Genomic DNA, 21,878 nt, shown 5'->3' on the forward strand with positions numbered 1-21,878 from the left:
GTTCAAAACCTTGTCCCAGTTTACAGGAGTACAGAATGTTTAAAGCCATTCCTTTAGGTAACTGGGAGCTGTTTAATACCAAGTTTGCAGACCTGTCCATGAGGGAGGACTTGTTCCAACTCGCAAAGGAAGCGGCTGCTGCATTAAATCTGAAGACCTTGCAAACATTGCTCATTTATTGTCATAGGAATTACATCCTCTTAAGTTTCATAACTCTTGCCTTTTTGCATAAATGCCTGAAGGTTTGTTTTAGAAACCAGAGTGGGAAATGGCCGACAGGGCTTCCTGGAGCTTATTTGTGCCGTGGAGCCTATGGATCTGAATTGCAGAGGGGTTCACGTTAGCATCCTTTTCGCTCTGAGTTTGACTTCTCTTCCCATTCTGTTGCAATGGTCAGTGTTTTTACCAGTAAAATAGATTAAAGTTCCTTGAAGATGTTTTATAATCTAGAGCTATTGATTTAGTTTTTTATTCACTTGATCCAAGGAGCCTGCAGTGACTGTTACTTGGCAACAATGATATGAGACCTGCTTGTAGTGCCCAAATAAAGACTGACAATTTATAGCCACTCAGTCCAAATCCTTTTTGGATCACTATTTCATTTTGAGTACAGTGAAACCTGGCTATAACGCGATGCTTGGGGTCCAAAAAATTCCATCGCGATAAATGCGGGGTTGCGGTATAGCGGGGTTTCAAGCCGGTCAGTTGAAGTCAGTGGTCCCCAATGCGGAGCATTGATGTGCACCGCCCAGTGCCCAGCAGGGGAGAGAAGCCACGGCCCCGTGCCTGCCGGGGACAGAGAATTCCGAGGCTATGGGCGCCGGTGCTCTCTGTCCCTGGCAGGCGCGAGGCCGTGGCTTCTCTCTGGCTTCAAGAGTAGCTGCAGCCCCATGCCTGCTGGGGACAGAGAGCACTAGCGCCCGCAGCCTCAGAGTTCTCTGTCCCCGACAGGCGCGGGGCCACAGCTTCTCTCCCCTGCCATGGTCTTGGGGACCACTGGTATTAGGCCTTAAAGGGGAGCCAACTTATGATTGCATTATATGCAATTTCGTGTTATAGCAGGGTGCGTTATTGCGAGGTTTGACTGTATTTCTTTGCTTTGTTTTTCATAGATATTTCTGCTTTCACAAGATGGAGCCATCTCCTTTTAACAGAAGACAATGGACTTCACACTCTCTGAGAATCACTGCCAAAGAGCTTTCTCTGGTCAACAAGAATAAGTCATCAGCTCTCCTTGAGAGGTTCTCCAAGTAAGTGATCTAAAGCTTAAGTTCAAAAACAGATGTGTAGCCTAGCAGCTGACACCTTGCGAGCTGATGGTGGCAGTTCCCTGTCTGCACTGCTTACCTTTTTAAAATTCAGTTAAACCCCATCCTCTGTGCAATAACATACGCATAGAATGTTCTTCAGACTGTTGGCAAATCCTGATGCTTTAGCCATAGAACTACAATATCCCTTTCTGGCTGCCATTGTCAGCATTAGCACCCCCTCCTGCTGGAAGAGAAGGTGCAACCTTCACGGTTGATTCATAATAGTCTGTTAGGCATCCATATTTGGGGTTTAGTAGCTACCACCCATGGATTTACTCTTTCATCAGAAACAGATCTTTGCAACCTTTATATGAGATGCAAAGTTCACCAGTCCTACACTTTCTCCAAGGCGTGTTGGAAAGCAGGAGCCCCTCTCACAACTACAGCATAATTCCAGTTTGAAGCCCAGTCTGACAGTTGTCGGTGATGGATTTCCTGATAGGAAACCCAAGGGGTTAAAAGGGCTAGTCTAAAAACAATATTTTCACAAAGGGTTCTTCATAGATCTCCCCCTTAGCTTCTTCTAATCTTTCTTTATTAGAGGAGTGTTCACTTGCAGACAGGCAAGGTAGACTGTGGAATCTTACATTGGTTTCCCATTCAAACAATAACGCTTTCTTGTAACCAAGGAAGAAGGCAGCCCTACTAAGCAAACATGTACCTTAAGTGTGCTTGCTGGACTGCATGTCATTGGTACCTGAGAAATGTGCAGACCGCAGGTGGAGACCTTCAGTGTAAGTTGGGCACCTAACTCTTAGGCTGCTTTGAAAATCCCAGCCTATTTTAATAGTATTGCCTGGTATCAACTTCTGTAATTGGTAATGAGATGTGTGGAAGCCTCAAATGAGAGGCTGCTCCTCTAAATTATTTTTTTTAAATACCTGATCTCTAGTCCATTCCTGGAACATGCTATTTTGTTCTTTAGAAGTGTTGAGTGCAAGGAAGAAAATGCTTGTTATGGCCGTAGTCAGTGATTCAATTGCCTCTAGCTGTGATTTTGAAATCGAGCCTGGTCAATTTGCTAAACTTTAATAATCCTTTAAAATTACATTTACTGGAGTAATTCACCACACTATACTTTAACCAAGCCCGGCTTCCCTACCCTCATGAAAGCAATGGCAGGGCTATTTAGAAAAGGACACTTCAGTTCCCTCTTGGTTCACCAATCTTGAAATCCACAGCAGGAAACATAATCCTACTACGGCTCTTTCAGCTAAATCTACTGCTTTAAAAACCATTTTTGTATCCCAAAATACCATGCAAACTGCCTGTCTCTTAACTTGTTAAGTTTGTGACTAACTATTAGTGAAATTGAGGGGCTGTTAGTGCAGATTTAAACCATAGATTGTGCAGACTCCTTTCCAATACTGGCACAATACCTCAGTCCCTGCCTGCAACATCCATGTCTTTCCAGGCTGCCTTCTCCTTCAGTCTTCTGATATGTTTTTCCAGTGCACCTCACTCTTTGCCTGGGTCTCAGGCACAACTCTGGCAATGAATCTTGTTTCACCCATGCACTTGCCCTGCCATTTCCAGTCCCGGGCTTATCCAGCAATGGTAGTCAGTTGTACAAAAATGGAGAGATTTCTCATAAATTTGGATGAGATCACCATGTTAATTGTTGCAAGTGGCCAATCAGGATTTGAGCAAAAGCTTTCAAAAAGTGCAAAACTAATAAATAAATCCAATATGCTAGAACCTCACCATCTTATCTTACCTTGTAGGCTACAACTGTAGTGTACGCCTTTGAACAGCAGAGAGACAAACTTGTTACCAGACACACTGAAATCAGTACTTCATTTCCATGATGGATACTCTTTGGGTATTGCTAGTGTTCAGGGGTTGTGATGGGCAAAAGAATCAGCAAAAAATGAGATGGAAGAGATGAAACTTACTCTCCTAGAAATGAAACACTAAATTTGGGGAATATAATTGTCCCCCTCCCCCAAAGAGTGGCTATTGATAGATTATGTCCAAATTCTGCTATACTACCAATGGCTGCAGCTCCCTTGTCTCCAGTGAAGTTACACTCAGATATGCAGGGCTGGTAATCTTGGCCCACTTTTCCATAAACCAATCACATTCCTTCTACAGGCATTTCCTTATTTTGAAAAATCAGTTAAGGTTTTGAATTAACTCTTGGCTCTGCGCAAGCCTGAGCTCCTGGTTACACAAATGTATTTCTGCCACATGCTCCATTGTCATGGAAGTTAGCTACCTGGGGCTGTCGGTCTTGCCCAGAATCAAGTGTTTTCAGTGGCTTTTGCTCTGCACACACCTCATTTCAGCAGCCAAATAAAATAGTCTTGGAGCACCAGCCTAACTGTTCCCTGCCAGTCTTTCTGCTCCCAACTGAGCTGTTTGTTGGCCTTTTTTCTGAGGATCAGGTGACCTGCTGATGATCACGTGATGCCTGACATCCAGTCAATCACCTGGGATGCATCTAATTAGTCAGAGGTGGTGCTAAGCCAGCTCCCTTAAAGGGCCACCCTCTGACGCACCTTCAGTCTGTTTTCTCCAGTGCATCTTTGTGTCTCTATCCAGGAAGAGGCAGAGCAGCAAGGGACTCGCCCCATTTGTTGCTCACTTCAGTTCTGTGTCTTGCCATGGAGGAACAAACTTGGAAGCTTCGTAGCACAATACACCCTAGATCGGGGTTTCTCAAACTGGGGGTTGGGACCCCTCAGGGGGTCACAAGCTGTCAGCCTCCACCACAAACCCCTCTTTGCATCCAGCATTTATAATGGAGTTAAATATATAAAGAAGTATTTTTAATTTATAAGAGTGGGTCACACGCACAGGCTTGCTGTGTGAAAGGAGTCAGCACTGCAAAGGCTTGAGAATCACTGCTCTAGATCTTCAAAGGCTTAGACCAGCGTAACTATATCCATCAAGTGCAAGCACTTGTGTAGTTTTCTTCTGTCCTTCAGAATGGAAGCTGCTTGTGCAGCTCATGGAGTAGGAAAGCAGCACAGGCTTTCTGTTGAGACTAACAAAGGAGGCATAGGAGGGAGAAACCTCCCATGCAAGATGCATAAATCCAGCACACAGTGTAAACAAATGGCCTGATACAAAAATCAGTGATAGAGTACAAATATAGGCAGGGTGGTAAGAGATTGTTTCTTCTACTGGATTTGGCCACCAGATAAGATTTAGTCATGGGGGTGGCACCAGCAGATATTTCAAAAACTGAGTTTATAATGTCCTTTCAAATCTGCTACTGTGTCACTAACTGGCTGTAACTTGCTGACAATTTGGCTTTAAAATTAAACCTCCAAACAGATTTGTGATCTAACTTTTAAAAAACTCTCATATATGACATGTTCAGAGGCTAGAGAATAATAAGAATGATTTGCAAAGCCTAAGAGATTCATAGATTCGTAGACTCTAGGTCTGGAAGGGACCTCGAGAGGTCATCGAGTCCAGTCCCCTGCTCTCATGTCAGGACCAAATACTATCTAGACCATCCCTGATAGACATTTATCTAACCTACTCTTAAATATCTCCAGAGATGGAGATTCCACAACCTCCCTAGGCAATTTATTCCAGTGTTTAACTACCTTGACAGTTAGGAACTTTTTCCTAATGTCCAACCTAAATCTCCCTTGCTGCAGTTTAAGCCCATTGCTTCTTGTTCTATCCTTAGAGGCTAAGGTCAACAAGTTTTCTCCCTCCTCCTGATGACACCCTTTTAGATACCTGAAAACTGCTATCATGTCCCCTCTGTCTTCTCTTTTCCACACTAAACAAACCCAGTTCTTTGAGCCTTCCTTCATAGGTCATGTTTTCAGGACCTTTAATCATTCTTGTTGCTCTTCTCTGGACCCTCTCCAATTTCTCCACATCTTTCTTGAAATGCGGTGCCCAGAACTGGACACAATACTCCAGTTGAGGCCTAACCAGCGCAGAGTAGAGCGGAAGAATGATTTCTCATTGTCTTGCTCACAACACACCTGTTAATGCATCCCAGAATCATGTTTCCTTTTTTGCAACAGCATCACACTGTTGACTCATATTTAGTTTGTGGTCCACTATAACCCCTAGATCCCTTTCTGCCGTACTCCTTCCTAGACAGTCTCTTCCCATTCTGTATGTGTGAAGCTGATTGTTCCTTCCTAAGTGAAGCACTTTGCATTTGTCTTTATTAAACTTCATCTCTTTTACCTCAGACCATTTCTCCAATTTGTCCAGATCATTTTGAATTATGACCCTGTCCTCCAAAGCAATTGCAATCCTGCCCAGTTTGGTATCATCTGCAAACTTAATAAGCGCACTTTCTATGCCAACATCTAAGTCGTTGATGAAGATATTGAACAGAGCCGGTCCCAAAACGGACTCCTGCAGAACCCCACTTGTTATACCTTTCCAGCAGGATTGGGAACCATAAATAACTACTCTCTGAGTATGGTTGTCCAGCCAGTTATGCACCCACCGTTATAGTAGCCCTGTCTAAATTGTATTTGTCTAGTTTATTGATAAGAATATCATGCGAGACCGTATCAAATGCTTTACTAAAGTCTCAGTACACCACATCCACTGCTTCTCCCTTATCCACAAGACTCGTTATCAGATCAAAGAAAGCTATCAGATTGGTTTGACACGATTTGTTCTTTACAAATCCATGCTGGCTATTCCCTATCACCTTACCACCTTCCAAGTGTCTGCAGATGATTTCCTTATTATTTGCTCCATTATCTTCCCTGGCACAGAAGTTAAACTAACTGGTCTGTAATTTCCTGGGTTGTTTTTATTTCCCTTTTTCTAGATGAGCACTATATTAGCCCTTTTCCAGTCTTCTGGAATCTCTCCCGTCTCCCATGATTTTCCAGAGATAATAGCTAGAGGCTCAGATATCTCCTCAGTCTGCTACTTGAGTATTCTAGGATGCATTTCATCAGGCCCTGGTGACTTGCAGGCATCTAACTTTTCTAAGTGATTTTGAACTTGTTCTTTTTTTTATTCTAAACCTATCCCCTTCCCGTAAGGATTCACTGTGTTAGGCATTCCTTCAGACTTCTCAGTGAAGACCGAAACAAAGAAGTCATTAAGCATCTCTGCAATTTCCAAATTTCCTGTTACTGTTTCTCCCTCCTCACTGAGCAGTGGGCCTACCCTGTCCTTGGTCTTCTTGCTTCTAATATATTGATAAAAAGTCTTGTTTCCCTTTATTCCCATAGCTAGTTTGAGCTCATTTGTGCCTTTGCCTTTCTAATCTTTCCCCTACATTCCTGTGTTGTTTGCCTATATTCATCCTTCGTAATCTGACCTAGTTTCCATTTTCCTATATGCAATCTGTTCTTAGGTTACTTAAGCATCTTTCAGCATCAGGCCCCAAGAAGGCAAGAGAGATCTAAGTGGTGTGTTTGATTCCAACGATATGATGGCAAGAATGTGACTGCAAGACAGCTGGAGTTGTAAGGCTCCTGAATGGTACACTGGGGAATTCAGAGGCAGAATATAAATGTACCCAAATAGGAAACAGGCTACCATCCATCGCTTCTGAAAAGTAGAACTTTAATTACTATAAATAAAGTTGTTCGTCGCTACAACATTTTGGTGGAAAACCTATGGCTTTTTTACAATTTATTTGGGCTCTCTTTTAGTCTTTGCAACCAATTGAGCAAGGTCTTTCACAATCTCTTAGCTTTGGTTCTCTCTGTCCAGGGCAATGAAGTGTGGGATGACTGCTGGGTGTTTTAATGGCTTTACTAGTCAATAGGTTTTAAATATTTTTTTTTTTCCTGTAAGAGTTGTATTGCTCAAAAGAACATGTCACTGTACCTTGTTACATTGTTCATATGCTTTTGTGTCTTACCACTTTTTCCATGACAATCAACTGATAAGTGTTTTGAAATCTCCAGTTTTTTGTTCATGAGGTCTGGAAAGTATGTAATATCCTTGTTGCAGGGTGAATGTGCTCCCACCAAAAGATTTGGAACTTTGTAGTCCAGTTAATTTTTTTTCTTCCACTTTCCCAAAAGGTATCAGAAAGCAGCTGAAGAAGCTACTGCAGAGAAAAAAAGAAATGTAAGTATTTATGATCCTTCTGGAATGAGAAGCATCATGTAAATTAGGGTGACTAACTGTGTTACACCTTTCCTGAGACTGCTGCTCTTGGGGGAAGCTGAACAACCCATACATGCGCTGTGGCTTTTTTGTACCTTGTTTGCAAGAATACTTGGCTCAGATGCAGTGTTTGCCTTTTTTCACCAAGGGCTTGCTTTTGGCCTGTCTTCCCCCACTGGATTGACTGAAGCACAGGAAAGTCAAGTAACTTGCCCGAGGTCACACACTGAATCATTGGTTCAGTTCTAAGTAGAAGCCAAGATGCAGCTGGCTCGGAGTCCTCTGTTCTAATGACAAAACATGAATGGCCACCTCTGTTTTCTGAGCTGTAGGCAGTTGTATGGTTTCTGTGCTTGTTTGCTCATTTCTTATCTAAATTTTGAAGCTTAAAGGGATGCTGTCAGCTTCCAATAATTTTAATTTATTTTCCTTTCTAACTGCAGGGTCCCTTCTCTGAAGTAGATTTTTAAATCATTTGGACTTACTTGCCTTGGGGGAGGAGAGAGACATTCTGTTTGTCTCTGCTATTACAGTTTCACTTCTTCCCACTGCTCTGGGATCAGGGGACTCCGGTGGGTGAGAATGCTCTAAGATGGCAAGTCTGCATTTACAAGCAGAATCTCTGCTTATTCTTCATTTAAAATGTACAGGGTTAACTACGGTGTCCAAAAGGAATGAGCAATTCCCTCTCCGAGCATGCTTCCTCAGTCATAAGTGAGCAATTCGATGGCACACTTAATAAGCATTGCATGCCTTATCTCTGGGTCACTGTAGCCAGGGCAAGAGAGACCAGGCAGGAGCCTGTTCAATGCTCCTTCATTCCCATACTGCATGATCATCCAAAGACTTACTGAGACCTGACAGAGGTCAATGATTCTTGCTTAAAACATTTACAAACCTATTTATAAGAACAAGTTGTGGGGTGCTTTGCAGGATGTAATTTCTCAGCGTTAATAAGGAAGAATGCCAGCTCACTACTGGAAGCTATTGCATCACTTGTACGGGCAGGGCAAAGCAGAGCCTAAGCACAGAATGACTCATGGTATGATGCATGTCAGAACTCCGTATGCAACAGTGCACCCTGGATTAAAGGCAGCTTTAGCTGCAGAAACTTCAGTGTCTAATTTTGTTCTGAAAACCCTTCACGTGGGGGACCTTTGTTACCTCTTTAATACATTGTGCCATTTTCCCTACAATTTTCTTATATGCTTTAAATACAGTGAGCAAATAAACTGATCTTTTCCTGAAGCTTAAGTGGATTCTAGTTAGTTTGTAGAGAAGCATTCAGAATGTGACTAGAAGAGTAATGGGGTGAGAGACTTAAATCCCAATATAGCTGCTAATCCTGTTTAATTCTCTAAAGCCTTGCAGACCTGTTCTACCATAAGTAAAACTATCTGCAAGTAGGATCCATAAGGAGCAGACCACAAAAATGCAGCGCTGGCAGGTATTGGATGTGAATTTGCTAAATGCTGGGTTCTGTTGTTGTTTGTACATGGGGTAATCACCGCTGAGCAGAAGTAGTCTGAAGGTACTTGAATCTGAGGGGTAGTATTGCTGTGGGTCAGTACCAGCTAATCCAGAATACGTTCTGTTGGCTTATGGCAGTGGTGTGGCAGTGTTTGTAGGATGTAACTTATGTGCATGAGTATGTGTCATTCAGTGATCAGAGTGTACCTTTAGTAGAAGAATTAAATATTCCACTATATGATCAGATTTTATAAATGGATGCAAAAGAATTGTAATGTTTAATTTGTATTGGGTGGTCTAAAATATTGTGTTTAGAGGCCTGTTGGCACTGAAATGCTGCCACTAACTGAAAGTAGAAAAGCATAAATCCAAAGTAATAGTGGTTTCTGAAAGATAATGTTTAGTTCTTGGAATAGATAGTTAATTGTTCTCCCTGCTTCCCTTAAAGCAGATGGAAAACATTGCAACATTTGGCTTAGCACCCCCAACACGTGCCTGCTTTTCCCATTGTTAACATAAGTCTCTCATTCTAAAGTCTGCTGGTGTTAATTCTGTTAGATTTCCTTAGTGTGTGGATTCAAGCCTTTTGTGTCATCTTTAACTCCATTAGACCTCGATTCCCTTTTTTTCCTTATAAGGCCATCCTGTTTGATCACTTCCTGCTTCAGTTTCTAGCTTTTTTCTCCCCCCATCAGATGCTTTCTCCATGTGGCACAGTTGTAACTATTCACAGCTGTCTGAAAGAGCAGCGGGCTAAGATCAGCACTGAGTCTTTATTCCTTTTGTACAGAAAAGAAGTGCTTTAATGCTTCATCAGGCAGTTTGACTGGCATTAACTTCTTGTTCTTTTTAGAACACAGAAAATCTTCCCCCTCATTTTAAAAGGGGGAGTCTGAGTGTGTTAAAGAAGAAGTGGGAGAATCCAATATTGGAAACAGAGTCTGGGACGGAAACCCTACAAAGCAACTGTACTGAGGTTAGGCAGAAGGTCACCAGCCCCAGTGTTGGAGTAGAAACCAACCCTGCTTCTAAAGCAGAAACTGACCAAACATCAAGGGTCTATTCAAAATCTCAACCCCGATCACCTTCTGGAGCCTTTGACCAATTGAAATATCCAAGTGTTGACAGCAAGGAGTCTAAGATCTACTCACTGGAGAGTGATAAAATGGAAAATTGTGTAAGAGAATCCAGACAAGAAGTAGGCAAACCTGAGGCCAGTGAAAACCCGGACTCTTCAGGGAAGATAGAGAAATATAACATCCCACTAAACAAACTAAAGATGATGTTTGAGAAGAGTGATGGAGCTCAAACAAAGGTAAGGATTATATAACTTCAGACCTTAATTTTTAGCCTCTTAACTGCCTCCTGGGCATCTGAGAACTCTCTGCAGGGGGTGGTGCAGAGCTATTAACTGTACAAATGACAGTTTTATTCATTACTGAAGCTGAAAAATGTATCTTGAAGTGGTTGGTGCTAAAGAGCTGAAAACTCTATGGATGTCACGGACTCTCCATGTATGCAATCTTGTAACTATGTTGGTCCTAGGATATTAGAGAGACAAGATGGGTTAGGCAATATCTTTTATTGGATCAACTTCTGTTGTTGAGAGAGACAAGTTTTTGAGCTTACACAGTGCTTCAAAGCTTGTCTCTCTCACCAACAGAAGTTGGTCCAATAAAATATATTACCACACTTACCTCAAGTCACTGACTGACTCTGTGTTGCAGTTCCACAATAGCAGGGAATTCTTCTTTTAACATGTTAATCTGGGATGGATAGATTATTTCTCTTTTTTTTTTTTTTTTTTTTTTGGTTGGATCCAATCAAAAACACAGAATGGACTGGTATTTGAGTAAATAATTTTTTTTAAAACAAAGTGGGGCTGACTGCTCAGTGCCCACAGGAAAAATTAAGAAGCAGTGAGTCATTTAAACATGAGTTTTTGTTGTTGTTTTTTAAACTATTAAGATCCCTTTGTGAATAGCTTAACACCCACTGCTGTGGGACAGGAAGGTCTGCCAAAGCACAGGGAAAGTCTAAGGGCTCACTTTTTATATTGTACTGAGCTGAAATGCCATCTCCTTTGTGCTAAACTCTCATCTGTGTATCTTAATGTTTCCTATCAAAGAAAATTCTCTCACAGGGAAAATAGCTAGATGAGCTCACGCCTTTACTAGTTTTGACTTGCAAACGCACAGGGCTTGCATTTTCCTACAGTTGCTCATGAAATTTGATCCTGCATGTGGACTGCAGATTTTGTCCCCAGGGAGAATTGCTTAACTAGAAAATGAGTTGCATATGCCAGTGACTTACAACAGAGTCCTGGGGCCTTGATGCTGGTGGATTCTCCAGTTTTCTCAAAATTTCTTATTTCTGGCTTTGTTTTACTTGTGATGATTTTATTAGATTATTCAATAAAACAAAGCAAAGTCTTGGACAGTGGAGATATTTACTTTAGATATGAAATAAATGGGGGCTTGGGGAACAGAATCTTTGGTTTAGGCTGAATATTTGGCCTGAATATAGGCATTCAAAATGGTTTCTCAAGTAACTGTTTAAATCTGAGTTCTTAGTTCTCATTAAAATTTTTAAGAGCTGCCTTTGCTATTGACTCCGTCCCTAAGGTGCTAATTACAAGGAACAGTAGCAAGGTGTGACTTTGGAGATTTCTTCTCAGGAAATCGTTCTCCAGAGCACATGAAAACGCAGGAAAGTACCAGTTTTCCAGCCAAACTTGAATAACTGTATCTGAGCATTGGGGGAAGGAAGTGTTTTTGAGCTGACCAAAGTACTCGTCTTTAACAGCTGGAATTGGTAACTGTATGTCATAGATAAGTCATTATTTTAAACTTGGTCACAGCAAACTGGCTAATTCAGAACTGCTGGGGTCAGTTTCTGTAAGTCCTGAAACTTTGAGGAATTCATCCTTTAAATTCCATTCTTGCCCACTCAAAATTCATCTTGCACATGCAATTTCCCCCCTCAATCAAACTTATAAAGTAAAATGTCTTAAGTTTTTTAAAATGAAGGGGAAAGGCCTTTGTTGCAACTAAAAAGCACTTCTGTAAGTTTTCTGGCCCTGGAAATTTTAGGGGGTATGAGGGTGATATCATGCAGATTCAGTCATGCAGCATAGGGATATGCTTTAGTTACATTAAAGTAGGGAACAACTGGAGAAGCAGCTCAAGTCTGGGTAGTTTCAAAGTGCAGTGTGCTCAGTTCTGTAATTCAACATGGATAGCTCCTAAATTGTTGGTCCTGACTGTCTTTGCCCCTTATGTCCTCACCTGCATCTGTTTGTAGAAACAAAACTATCCAGACTCTCAAAACTGAACAAAAAAATGGCTGGATTACATTTTGCCCAGGGATGCTGCACTGCCTGCACAAGCTCCAGTTCTTATTTTCTTTTCAGATTTTGATCCAGTTTCTGAATCTCAGAAGCAAGATGCATGTTTATTGCATCTTTGGGAAGAAAGTACTTCTAAGCACATAAGTAGCAGCCTGTCTGAGAAGTGAGAGTGGGACTCAAACTGATGCCTGAAGCAAAAGACCAGCTTTCCTTTATTACTTATTGGTTCTAATGTCTCAAGTCTTTGGCAATTTCAGAGATGCTTCAGTGTGTCACAGTGACTCACATCAAATAAGACACACAAGTGCAAGTAGTTAAAGAAAGTTGTCTTAGAGGGGAGGGATAGCTCAGTGGTTTGAGCATTGGCCTGCTAAACCCAGGATTGTGAGTTCAGTCCTTGAGGGGGCCATTTAGGGATCTGGGGCAAAATCAATACTTGGTCCTGCTAGTGAAGGCAGGGGACTGGACTCAATGACCTTCAAGGTCCCTTCCAGCACTATGAGATAGGTATATCTCTCTGTTAAAGTCAGGGAGCATAACCTAAAACATTCCATTTAAGCATTAAGATTCAGTTGTCCCTTGGAGTTGTTTTGAGGCAGGTACTTGTTCTTTTTGGCACTGTTAATCTAATATGTAGTGACTTGTATTCTTATGTTGCTATATAAATTAGGTGTGGTTTGCCTAAAGCAAGATGAGTTGTTGGGCAAAAGACCAAATGGAATGGCAATGCTGCACTTGCAGCATCTTTCATCCAAGAAACTTGGGGCTTTTCAGAAATTAGTAATTTGTTTTTGTTGCATACCCCATTTTACAGATGGGGAAACTGAGGTAAAGCAAAGTATAGTACTTTGCCCAAGATGTCACAGCGAGTTTGTGGCAAGTGCCTTACTGAATCAGGTGAAGGTATTCCTCCCCAGTCCTTCCTCTCTTCCCCCCCCACAAATGCATATGTACAGTTGTTGGGGAGGGCTGAGGAGATTTGGCTTGAGACGTTAGTACACTTACGTTACTGCATAGCTACAGTCATGACACTGTCTACTTCCAGTATTTGACTCTGATTTCCTGCTGCAATGAATTCCAGTTTGACAATATACTGAGTAAAGTGGTATTTCACTCTATTCTGAACTTATTGCCCTATAACTAGTGTCCATTTGTTCCCATGATGGCATAAGATGAACAAAAGAAAGGACTATACCTCTCAGACTTTGAATCACTCAACTCCCTGCTAAGCAGAACCATAGTTACTTCAGTTACTCTAGATTGTATACTCTTCGGGGGTTGTGACCAGGTTTTGCTCTGGTTGATAGGATAGCTAATACAGTGTGCTTTCATGCATAATGGAATGAATCCTACCACAAGGGAGTATTTTGCCCAATTTGGTTTAAAAGCATCATGAAAGAATTTTACCTTAAGCTTCAGGAAACCCTAGCATTTTATTTCATTTCTGTTGATGTGTTTAGTCTACATAATCTCTGAGCGAAGATTTCAGGGAAAGTTTGTTCAAATCAGTTCCAGTCTGCTGACAGGAAGGAGGATGGGTTATGTACGGAGGAGAAAGAGGAGGAGGAAACCACTCCTTAAGGAACTCAAGGAAGCTTCTAGACTTAGGCATCTCTGTTCTTAAAAAGGATTGTTTGTAATTTAAATGAGAATGGAATCCAGATACACTCAAGATTTAGTTATATACATGAGAGCTTCTGGTTTAAGAGAACTGCTGTTCTTTAGTACTTCCAGATGAATTTACCTGACCAATTAAACTTTCTTCCTGGGTCATATTGTGCACTTGTAATAACTTGTTTGTTCCACCTTCCTTTCTGCTAACCACACCCAATATAAAGAAGCATGAACTTTGTGTTTAACTTTGCAAACTAGATGTCAGATATGTCTCCAAATTTACGCTAGTAGGAACTTTCAATAGGCTAATGCATCTGAAGTTCACCTTCGCCCCTACCCTTCCATCCCCCAAAAGGACACTGTTCCTTAGCAGCACTCTCCCAAAAATCTCAGCCTAAAATACTCAACTCTGTGTATTGGGAGAAAAGAGAAACTGTTGTCTGTATTTTAATCTCAAACTGTAAGTAAGGTTTCAGGCACTTCAGAGTGTTGGCTCAGTGTAGTAGTGATGGTGGAACACAACAAGAATGTGCAAGCAAGTCTTGGAGGTGACTGTGAGGAGTCTGCAAATTCCTAGAAGTGTGTAGGCTCTGCTCGGGTGCATCTATCAGTACCTTCACCAGAAGGAAAAGTTTTCTTAGTAAAATGCTTTTCCAGTAAAAAAATGTTATCAGTTTTCTAAACTATAGAAATATAAAATTTCTTTAACCTTGCCAATGGAAAACAAGGGATTTTCCAACTGTGTTTTCCTTTCCTGGTGAAGTTCCTTTGTTCTGTGTGCTAAAGAGGCCTGATTTTTCACAGAGATTATCTTATAGTACAGCTCTGTTAGTATAAAACTGGAATTTCTATCAGTTTGGTGACCAGAAAATGAGAAAATTGTTGGAAGCAGGAAAATAAATGTGTGGTTGGAGTGTTTTGCCAAATCTCCGCCCCCTTAATTTCCAGTGGGCTCTGAGATTTAACTCTTCTTGGGGAGAAGAGAGCTCTCATCTCCTCCTGCTGTTTTTAAAGGTTGACTTTCAGCTGTGAAAACATCCAGTCTTGGGGTAGGCAACCTGTGGCACGTGTACCAAAGGCGGCACACAAGCTGATTTTCAGTGGCACTCTCACTGCCTGGGTCCTGGCCACCAGTCTGGGGGGCTCTGCATTTTAATTTAATTTTAAATGAAGCTTCTTAGACATTTTAAAAATCTTGTTTCTTTATATACAACAATAGTTTAGAGAACTATATATTGTTGTGTATATATATTATAGACTTACAGAAAGAGACAGTCTGAAAACCATTAAAATGTATTACTGACATGCAAAACCTTAAATTAGTGTGAATAAATAAATGAAGACTCGACACACCACTTCTGAAAGGTTTGCCGACAAACAGGTGTAGGCAAACTAAACTCTGCACACCACAGAGAATTCAGAGGAGCTGTTGAAACTTATTTCTATAATTGTTGGATTTATTTTTTATTGTGCACTAAAAAGTTTTATAGGGAGCCATTTGAGAGTTGATTGCAGCAAATACGTATAAAATCTGAAGGAGCTGACCAGAGAATGTCTATGCTGCTTGTACAAAACTCCCTAGCATGAGAATGGCCATGCTGGGTCAGATCGATGGTCCATCTAGCTCAGTATCTGCCTTCTAACAGCAGCCAGTGTTGGATGCTTCAGAATGAACAAGGCAGCAGTTGAGCGATCCATCTCGTCGTCATTTCCCAGCATCTGGCAGTCAGGCTTAGGGACAGCCAGAGCATGGGGTTGCATCCTTGACCATCTTGGCTAATTGTCCTTGATGGACCTATCCTGCAGGAACTTCTTTCTTCTTTTTTTGAACCCAGTTATAGTTTTGACTGTCACAACATCCCGTGGCAGCAAGTTTCACAGGCTGACACTGAGTTATGTGACCAAGTACTTCCTTTTGTTTGTTTTAAACCTGCTGCCTATTAATTTTGTTGGGTGACCCCTGGTTCTTGTGGAAGGGTAAATAACACTTCCTTGTTCACTTTCTCCACACCATTCATGATTTTTATAGACCTCTGTCATATCCCCCTTAGTAGTCTTTTCAGTTAAAAAAAAAAATAAAAAAATCCCAGTCTCTTCAATCTCTCCTCATGTGGAACCTGTTCCATACCTCTCATCATTTTTTGTTCCCCTTCTCTGTACCTTTTCCAATTCTAATAACTTTTTTGAGATGGAGCAACCTGATCTGCACATGGTATTCAAAGTGTGGGTGTACCATGGATTTATACAGAGGCATTGTATCCAGCATCACAGCCGTGTTATTGGTGGTTTATCCTGGAGATCTGAGGCTATTTCTGTCCAGCACCAACCTATTGCAGTCAGCCTGACTACCAGACCTAATCTGGGGGTCAGTCTGACTCTGATAGGTTGTGCTTATTGATTGATATCAAACTAGCAGATGACTTCAGTTACAAGTTTTCATTCTCCTTTGTAGTTACTGAATAGTAATGCTGATGTATTCAGGGCTGGTGTTTCCATTTAGGCGACCTAGGTGGTCGCCTAGGGCACCAGGATTTGGGAGGGCGGCATTTTGGCGGTGGGGGGATCCTTCCGTGCTCTGGGTCATCGTCGGCAATTCGGCGGGTCCTTCACTCGCTCTGGGACCCGCTGCCGAAGTGCCCCGAAGACTGGGAGCGCAGAAGGACACCCCTGCCCCCCCGCCGCAGAATTGCCGCCAACGACCGGGAGCATGGAAGGACCCCCCGCCTAGGGCACCAAAAACCCTGGTGCCGCTCCTGGATGTATTGGTATCTTAAAACCTATTTCTCTCAATTTCACATCTTGATTAAATGATTGTTACTGAGCTTGTTAACTGTTAATTTATAAACTGGTATGAGTGCTTATATATCTCCTTCCCTGGACATCTGACTTGTAGGTCATGTACTGGAGATCAGCATCTAACACATGGCATTCTAGTTGTTTTTCACAATCAAAAGGCATCTATGGATATGTCTGGAGAGGTAGGTATCCTGTGACCAAACTTGATATTGCTTAAATAGGACATCTGCTAGATTTGTTTAGTCCAGTAAAGGAGATTTACTAGAGTCACCTATGCATCTCAAAGGATTATGCACAACAATCTCTGGCTTGTCCAGACAGCTCATAAGTGGGTTTTGTTTTACAGATTTTTCAGGACCAGAGTAGGACTGCAGATAACAGGAGAATCTCTGAAAACAGCTTCTCTTCAGAGGACCTTGACATCTGCTCTGGAGAGAGGAGCCATAATGCTTTAGGTTGGTAGTCTCGAGCCATTTGGGCCTGTGCATTAAAACAACTCCCTTTTGTGCATGTAACAGTAGAGGAATAACGTTGTCTGGCAGAGGAAGGAGATAGAACGCCTTCCATCTGAAGCTCGAGGCAGTGTGGCCCTTGAGTACTGGACTGGCACCCAAAGGAGCTGGGTTCTTATTCCCTACTCTGTCACTCTCCAGCTGGGTGACCTTGGACAAGTTGCTTCACCTGTTTTCCCCATCTGTAAAATGGGAATAATGATACTGACCTCCTTTGTAAAGTGCTTTGAGATCTACTGATAAGTGCTAGATAAGAGCTGGGAATGATTGATGATGATTATGAACACTAATAAACTAAGCTTTTTTTACATAATATCTTCGCACCCTGTATCTTTCTCCGGGATCCTACAGAAAAACTGGGGCATGGGAGAAAACTTCATAACAGAGCTAATAGAAGCCATATCTCTTGATTCCTAGTCCCATGTTCTATTAGATGGTGGTGGTACTTGTCTTGGAAAATAAACTTAATTTAGAAACCAAAGAAATAATAAACACTCTTCTCCCTAATTCTCTGCCTGCCAGTATTTCCCTTGTGACCCAGTACTGTGAAATTCTTCATGTTGCTTTAAATCCCTCCAAAAGTTCGGCACCTGCTGTGGAATTCTTGACTCATGAACACTACCTTGTTATTGTCCAGGTATCTTGAAATAGCTTTTGTTATAAATATAGCTTTAAATGCAACTCCTATGTTTCCAGCCTATGGCTAGCATTGAACTTTACTTCCTAATTTTGCAAACAATATCCTTATCTGAGCCAGGCTAGAGAGAGCAATTAAAGGTACCAATTCTTACCATTCTACACCCTGTTAAAACATTATGCCTTCTAAATTAAAATGAATTTTTCATTTTGAGGCTGCGTTAGTTAGTGAAAGGTCTCTTCATTTCTAGTTCTCCACTTGTGGTCAAAACTATTTTGTAAGTGGACCTTAACTGGGAAGCTAGTTAGTTGAATAATCAGAGGTGCTGGGCCCTTAAATCTTTTCCCTGTCTAAAATAAAGGCTGTAAGATAGTGGTGAATTGATGTGAAAAAAGGATGTCTTGGTAATCCGTGACAGAGCACTGGGAGTTGAGATCTGGACAAAATGCTTAATATCTGTTCTTCTGTCTCCTCTTGTGTAAAATAGATAGCTCTTGCCCATCTTGCCAGTATGATGTGAAATTAGGTTTAGTTGTTTTATGAAGTGTTTTTGTTTTGAGATCTTCAGATGGAAGACACCATGTAAATGGTATATTTGGGGATTTATTAGTAGTGGAGGGCTAAGCTTCACCTCTCCCCTCCCTTTTATTTTTTTAAAATAGCCCTATGTTCCTTCCCTTCTCCGCCTCCATCTCCTCCCCCCTCCCCCCCCAAAACCCCCCCCCCCAAAGAAACAAACCAAAATCTGGGTACATTAGTGGTGTAATGAACAGTCTTGCATTACCATTCTTTTCTGGGTTAAATAAAATTGAACCCATTTGTTCTCCTCAGCACTTCTCACCTGCCATCTGCTTGATAATGCCTATATGTTCTTCTAAGTAGAGATTGTTTTTACCGTCTTTACTGCTGAGGAGTTTACTGGCTGGATTGTGCCAAAGCAGATGTTAACTGCACGTTCTGAGGTGCTGCTTTTAGGATTCAGTTGTATATGCAAGGGTAGACTGATACTCCTGGTATAGCATAAGCCATGGGGTAGAACATCTCTCAAGTCTGGGATTCCCGTGCGTTTTGAGAATGGAGGAAGAAGAGACCTGAATCTCTTTAAACAGAAGATTTTGCTATTCAGTGCTTCACTTATGAAGGTTACTCTAACCATATAATGTCCTTGTTCCAGATCACCTCGTCTGTAGCTCTCCAACACTCAACCCAGACAAGCCAGAGAGTAGAAGAAACCTGGAGATGCCTCACTTAACAGAAACTTCAATAAAGGATAGACTGGCAAAGTACCAGGCAGCTGTGTCCAAGCAAGGCAGCTCCACAGGCCGTGTGGTACGTGTCTGTGAAGTAGTGGGTGTCCTACTGGTGTAGCCCTGAGGCTAGTAAATGGTTCTGATGGAAATTAGGCTATTAAAATGTAATGTTCTCATGTTTGATGAGAACATAGTATTCATTGTCTCATTTGGAATTAAAAGCTGTCTTCTGCTCTGAAGAATTGAGAAAACTGCAGGAAGAGATGTGTACTTGCCCTTTCCTGAAGTAATCTTAATACTTTCTAAGACTCAACTGGTGACATGCTATCTGAAGACCCTCCTTTGAAATGCAACTGGAATCTTTTTCTTTTTCTGCATGTCTGTAGCACTCTGTATGTGAGGATCTCTGCATGCTTTAAAAACACTAATGAAATGTAATCTTATCCCTGTGATTTCGGGGAAAGTGAGACACAGTGAGATGAAGTGACTTACCCAAGATAATACAATAGAGTTCAGATCTCCTGACACAGTCCTGTGCTTTATAACCAGCCATCTTCCCCTTTGCAACCATTCCTCTTCACATCCCTTTTCTCATCTATTCATATGAACTCGGCACAGGTAAGAAACAGGCTATTACAAAGATCTGAGCTGTCCTCATTGGCCAGATAACTGAACAGGAAATGAGAAGCTAGTGAATCACAGCAAACTGTATTGTAGCTAAAGAAACAGCAAGAGTCTAAGCTTATGTACCAGAAAGGGGTGTGTCAATTGGAACCATCAGCTGCTTTGTTTAATGTTAGAGGCTTTTGTTGAACTTGTGTCCTTTCTAGCCATACATTCCACGTGGATGACTATTCTAGGTAGAGAAACTAGACGGGTGACTCTTTGGCCCCCAGTGTTGAAGAGTCTCCAAGTTCAGCTTGGCAAGTGCTTGTGGTTCTTAGAAGTGTCTATATCTAGAGATGCATTTTGAATCTTGCTGCTGGAACACCCCAGCCCAAGCTGAAGGGATTTCTCCATGCCATATGCAGTGTGGGTCTAATTCTCAAGACTTTGGACAGTACCTGAAGTAAACTTAATGGCATGAGCTGAAAGTAATTGCAGCCAGTGTAATAAATCTGCTTAACTGCTAATAGCAGATTTTAGATCATGCTTCCCTGTGTTACATTGTTTTTGTTAAATTGTCTTTTCCAGTTTGTAACAGAGATGGCTGGGGTTCACTGACTAAACCATTCCCTAGAAGCCAGCAGCCAGCCGTTTAACAAATGGACTCCTTTAGGTTTTGTTCACTGTGAAGTCCAAACCACACCAGCTGGAACACTAGTCTGGCTTGATGTCCCATTGTGAGCAGAGCTTATTTGAATGCCCCTGCTGTCTGAGCCTATGCTATATAGATTATCACCCTCAGTCACTCCCAGCAGAATTCTATTGTGGCCTCTTAACATTGATTGTAGCTAAGTGTGGATGCAAATTGCTACAGCAATGTTTACAATAATTTCCAAATAAGCCAGTGGAAGCTATGGCTCTTATTCCTTGGCAGAATCACTGAAAGCTATCTCCCCACTATGAATTCCTTGTATTCCCCACTGTCAGGGGGCACAATGGATCTTGCTGGTGTGGAAGTGTGCAATTTGTACATTCCTACTTCATCCTGTATGTATCCAGCTGAAATACCGGTAAAATCTTAAAGCAAGGTCCAGGCCTATATATGCTATAAAACAGAATTATTAAATTCTTTTTGGGGAGAGAACTCTTTTTTGAGGGTTGTCCGTGAAGACAGCACCTGTTCAGGACCAAGGGCTTGTCTACACTGGCAACGTTAAAGTGCTGCTGCACATGGCTTGTGTAGTTGAAGCAGAGCTCTAGGAAAGAGCTCTCCCAGCACTCTTTAATAAACCCCCCAAAAAACCCACCTCCACAAGAGGCACAGCTCCCAGTGCTGGGGCACTGTCTACACTGGCGCTTTACAGCTCTAAAACTTGATGTGCTCAAGGGGGTGTTTTTTCACACCCCTGAGCAAGAAAGTTGCAGTGCTGTAAAGTGCCAGCGTAGACCAGCCGTAAGGATACTGTATATTTTCTTCTGTTGGAAGTGTGATGGCATAATCCCTTCAGAACACTGCAAAGGATACTTGGAAAAATTGCTTCTATTTAAAGACCTGTCATATTAAACACTAGGGTTCCAAAAAGATAAGGACTAGCATATAGAGCCGTATTTTTTTTTAAGGCCTTTTGATGTCCTATGTTGCTGGTGCTGGGCAGCTTCTTCCCCTGCCGCAGAAAGGCTGTCTCATGAAAGGCATGAGCATTGCGTTGCCACAGAGTCTACTGATTGGCAAAGGAAGCATGAGGTTTCTCGGGGGTTTTTTAGATGAAAAGTTGGAAGACTTTTCTGTAAAACTTTCCTGAAATGAGACAAACTTTGAGAAAGATGAAGGTCCAGTTTGTCACCTGGCTGGTTGACATGCACTGAAGCTAGGGCAGAACTGTAGAGAATAATACATGTTCCTTGCCCTGAAGTGCTTATGACCTAAATAAAACAAAACATGAGGCAGCATTTCAGGTGAGGGAAGATGTGGAATTATCCAGAGTGACAAGAAGAAAGAAAGAACAGTTGGCTTTAAGGACAGACTCGGTTGGTTCTTGGTGGAAAGGTATTTTGATACTGTGATGATGATATGGAATAAAAGTTATACTCCCTTTATTATCCTACATTTCCTCTCCCTCGGTGTATTTCACTCATCAAATATTTGTAGACTCCCTTCAGTCATCAGCTGTGTGTTACAAGACATAGTATTCACAAGGCTTCTTTTAAGAAGAAGCATGGAAAGTTCTCACTCTAAGGGAAAAAGGATGTCAACACTCAATTCCTTTG

General features: G+C 41.8%; 1 protein-coding gene across 2 annotated transcripts in view; it reads left to right on the top strand.

Moving 5' to 3' along the window:
* The window catches only part of LIMA1 (LIM domain and actin binding 1), a 42,569-nt gene that overhangs the window by 9,410 nt on the left and 11,281 nt on the right, over window positions 1–21,878 (top strand). For both annotated transcript variants that reach the window (XM_050925367.1, XM_050925368.1), the window contains exons 2-6: window positions 1,113–1,250; window positions 7,292–7,337; window positions 9,700–10,161; window positions 16,952–17,060; window positions 18,929–19,083. In XM_050925367.1, coding sequence (XP_050781324.1) covers window positions 1,132–1,250; window positions 7,292–7,337; window positions 9,700–10,161; window positions 16,952–17,060; window positions 18,929–19,083 — 891 coding nt within the window. In that variant the 5' untranslated portion in view covers window positions 1,113–1,131. The remainder of the gene's footprint in view (window positions 1–1,112; window positions 1,251–7,291; window positions 7,338–9,699; window positions 10,162–16,951; window positions 17,061–18,928; window positions 19,084–21,878) is intronic.

The sequence above is a fragment of the Gopherus flavomarginatus genome, chromosome 16 (assembly GCF_025201925.1).
Source record: "Gopherus flavomarginatus isolate rGopFla2 chromosome 16, rGopFla2.mat.asm, whole genome shotgun sequence".
In the NCBI taxonomy this organism is placed as follows: Eukaryota; Metazoa; Chordata; order Testudines; family Testudinidae; genus Gopherus; species Gopherus flavomarginatus.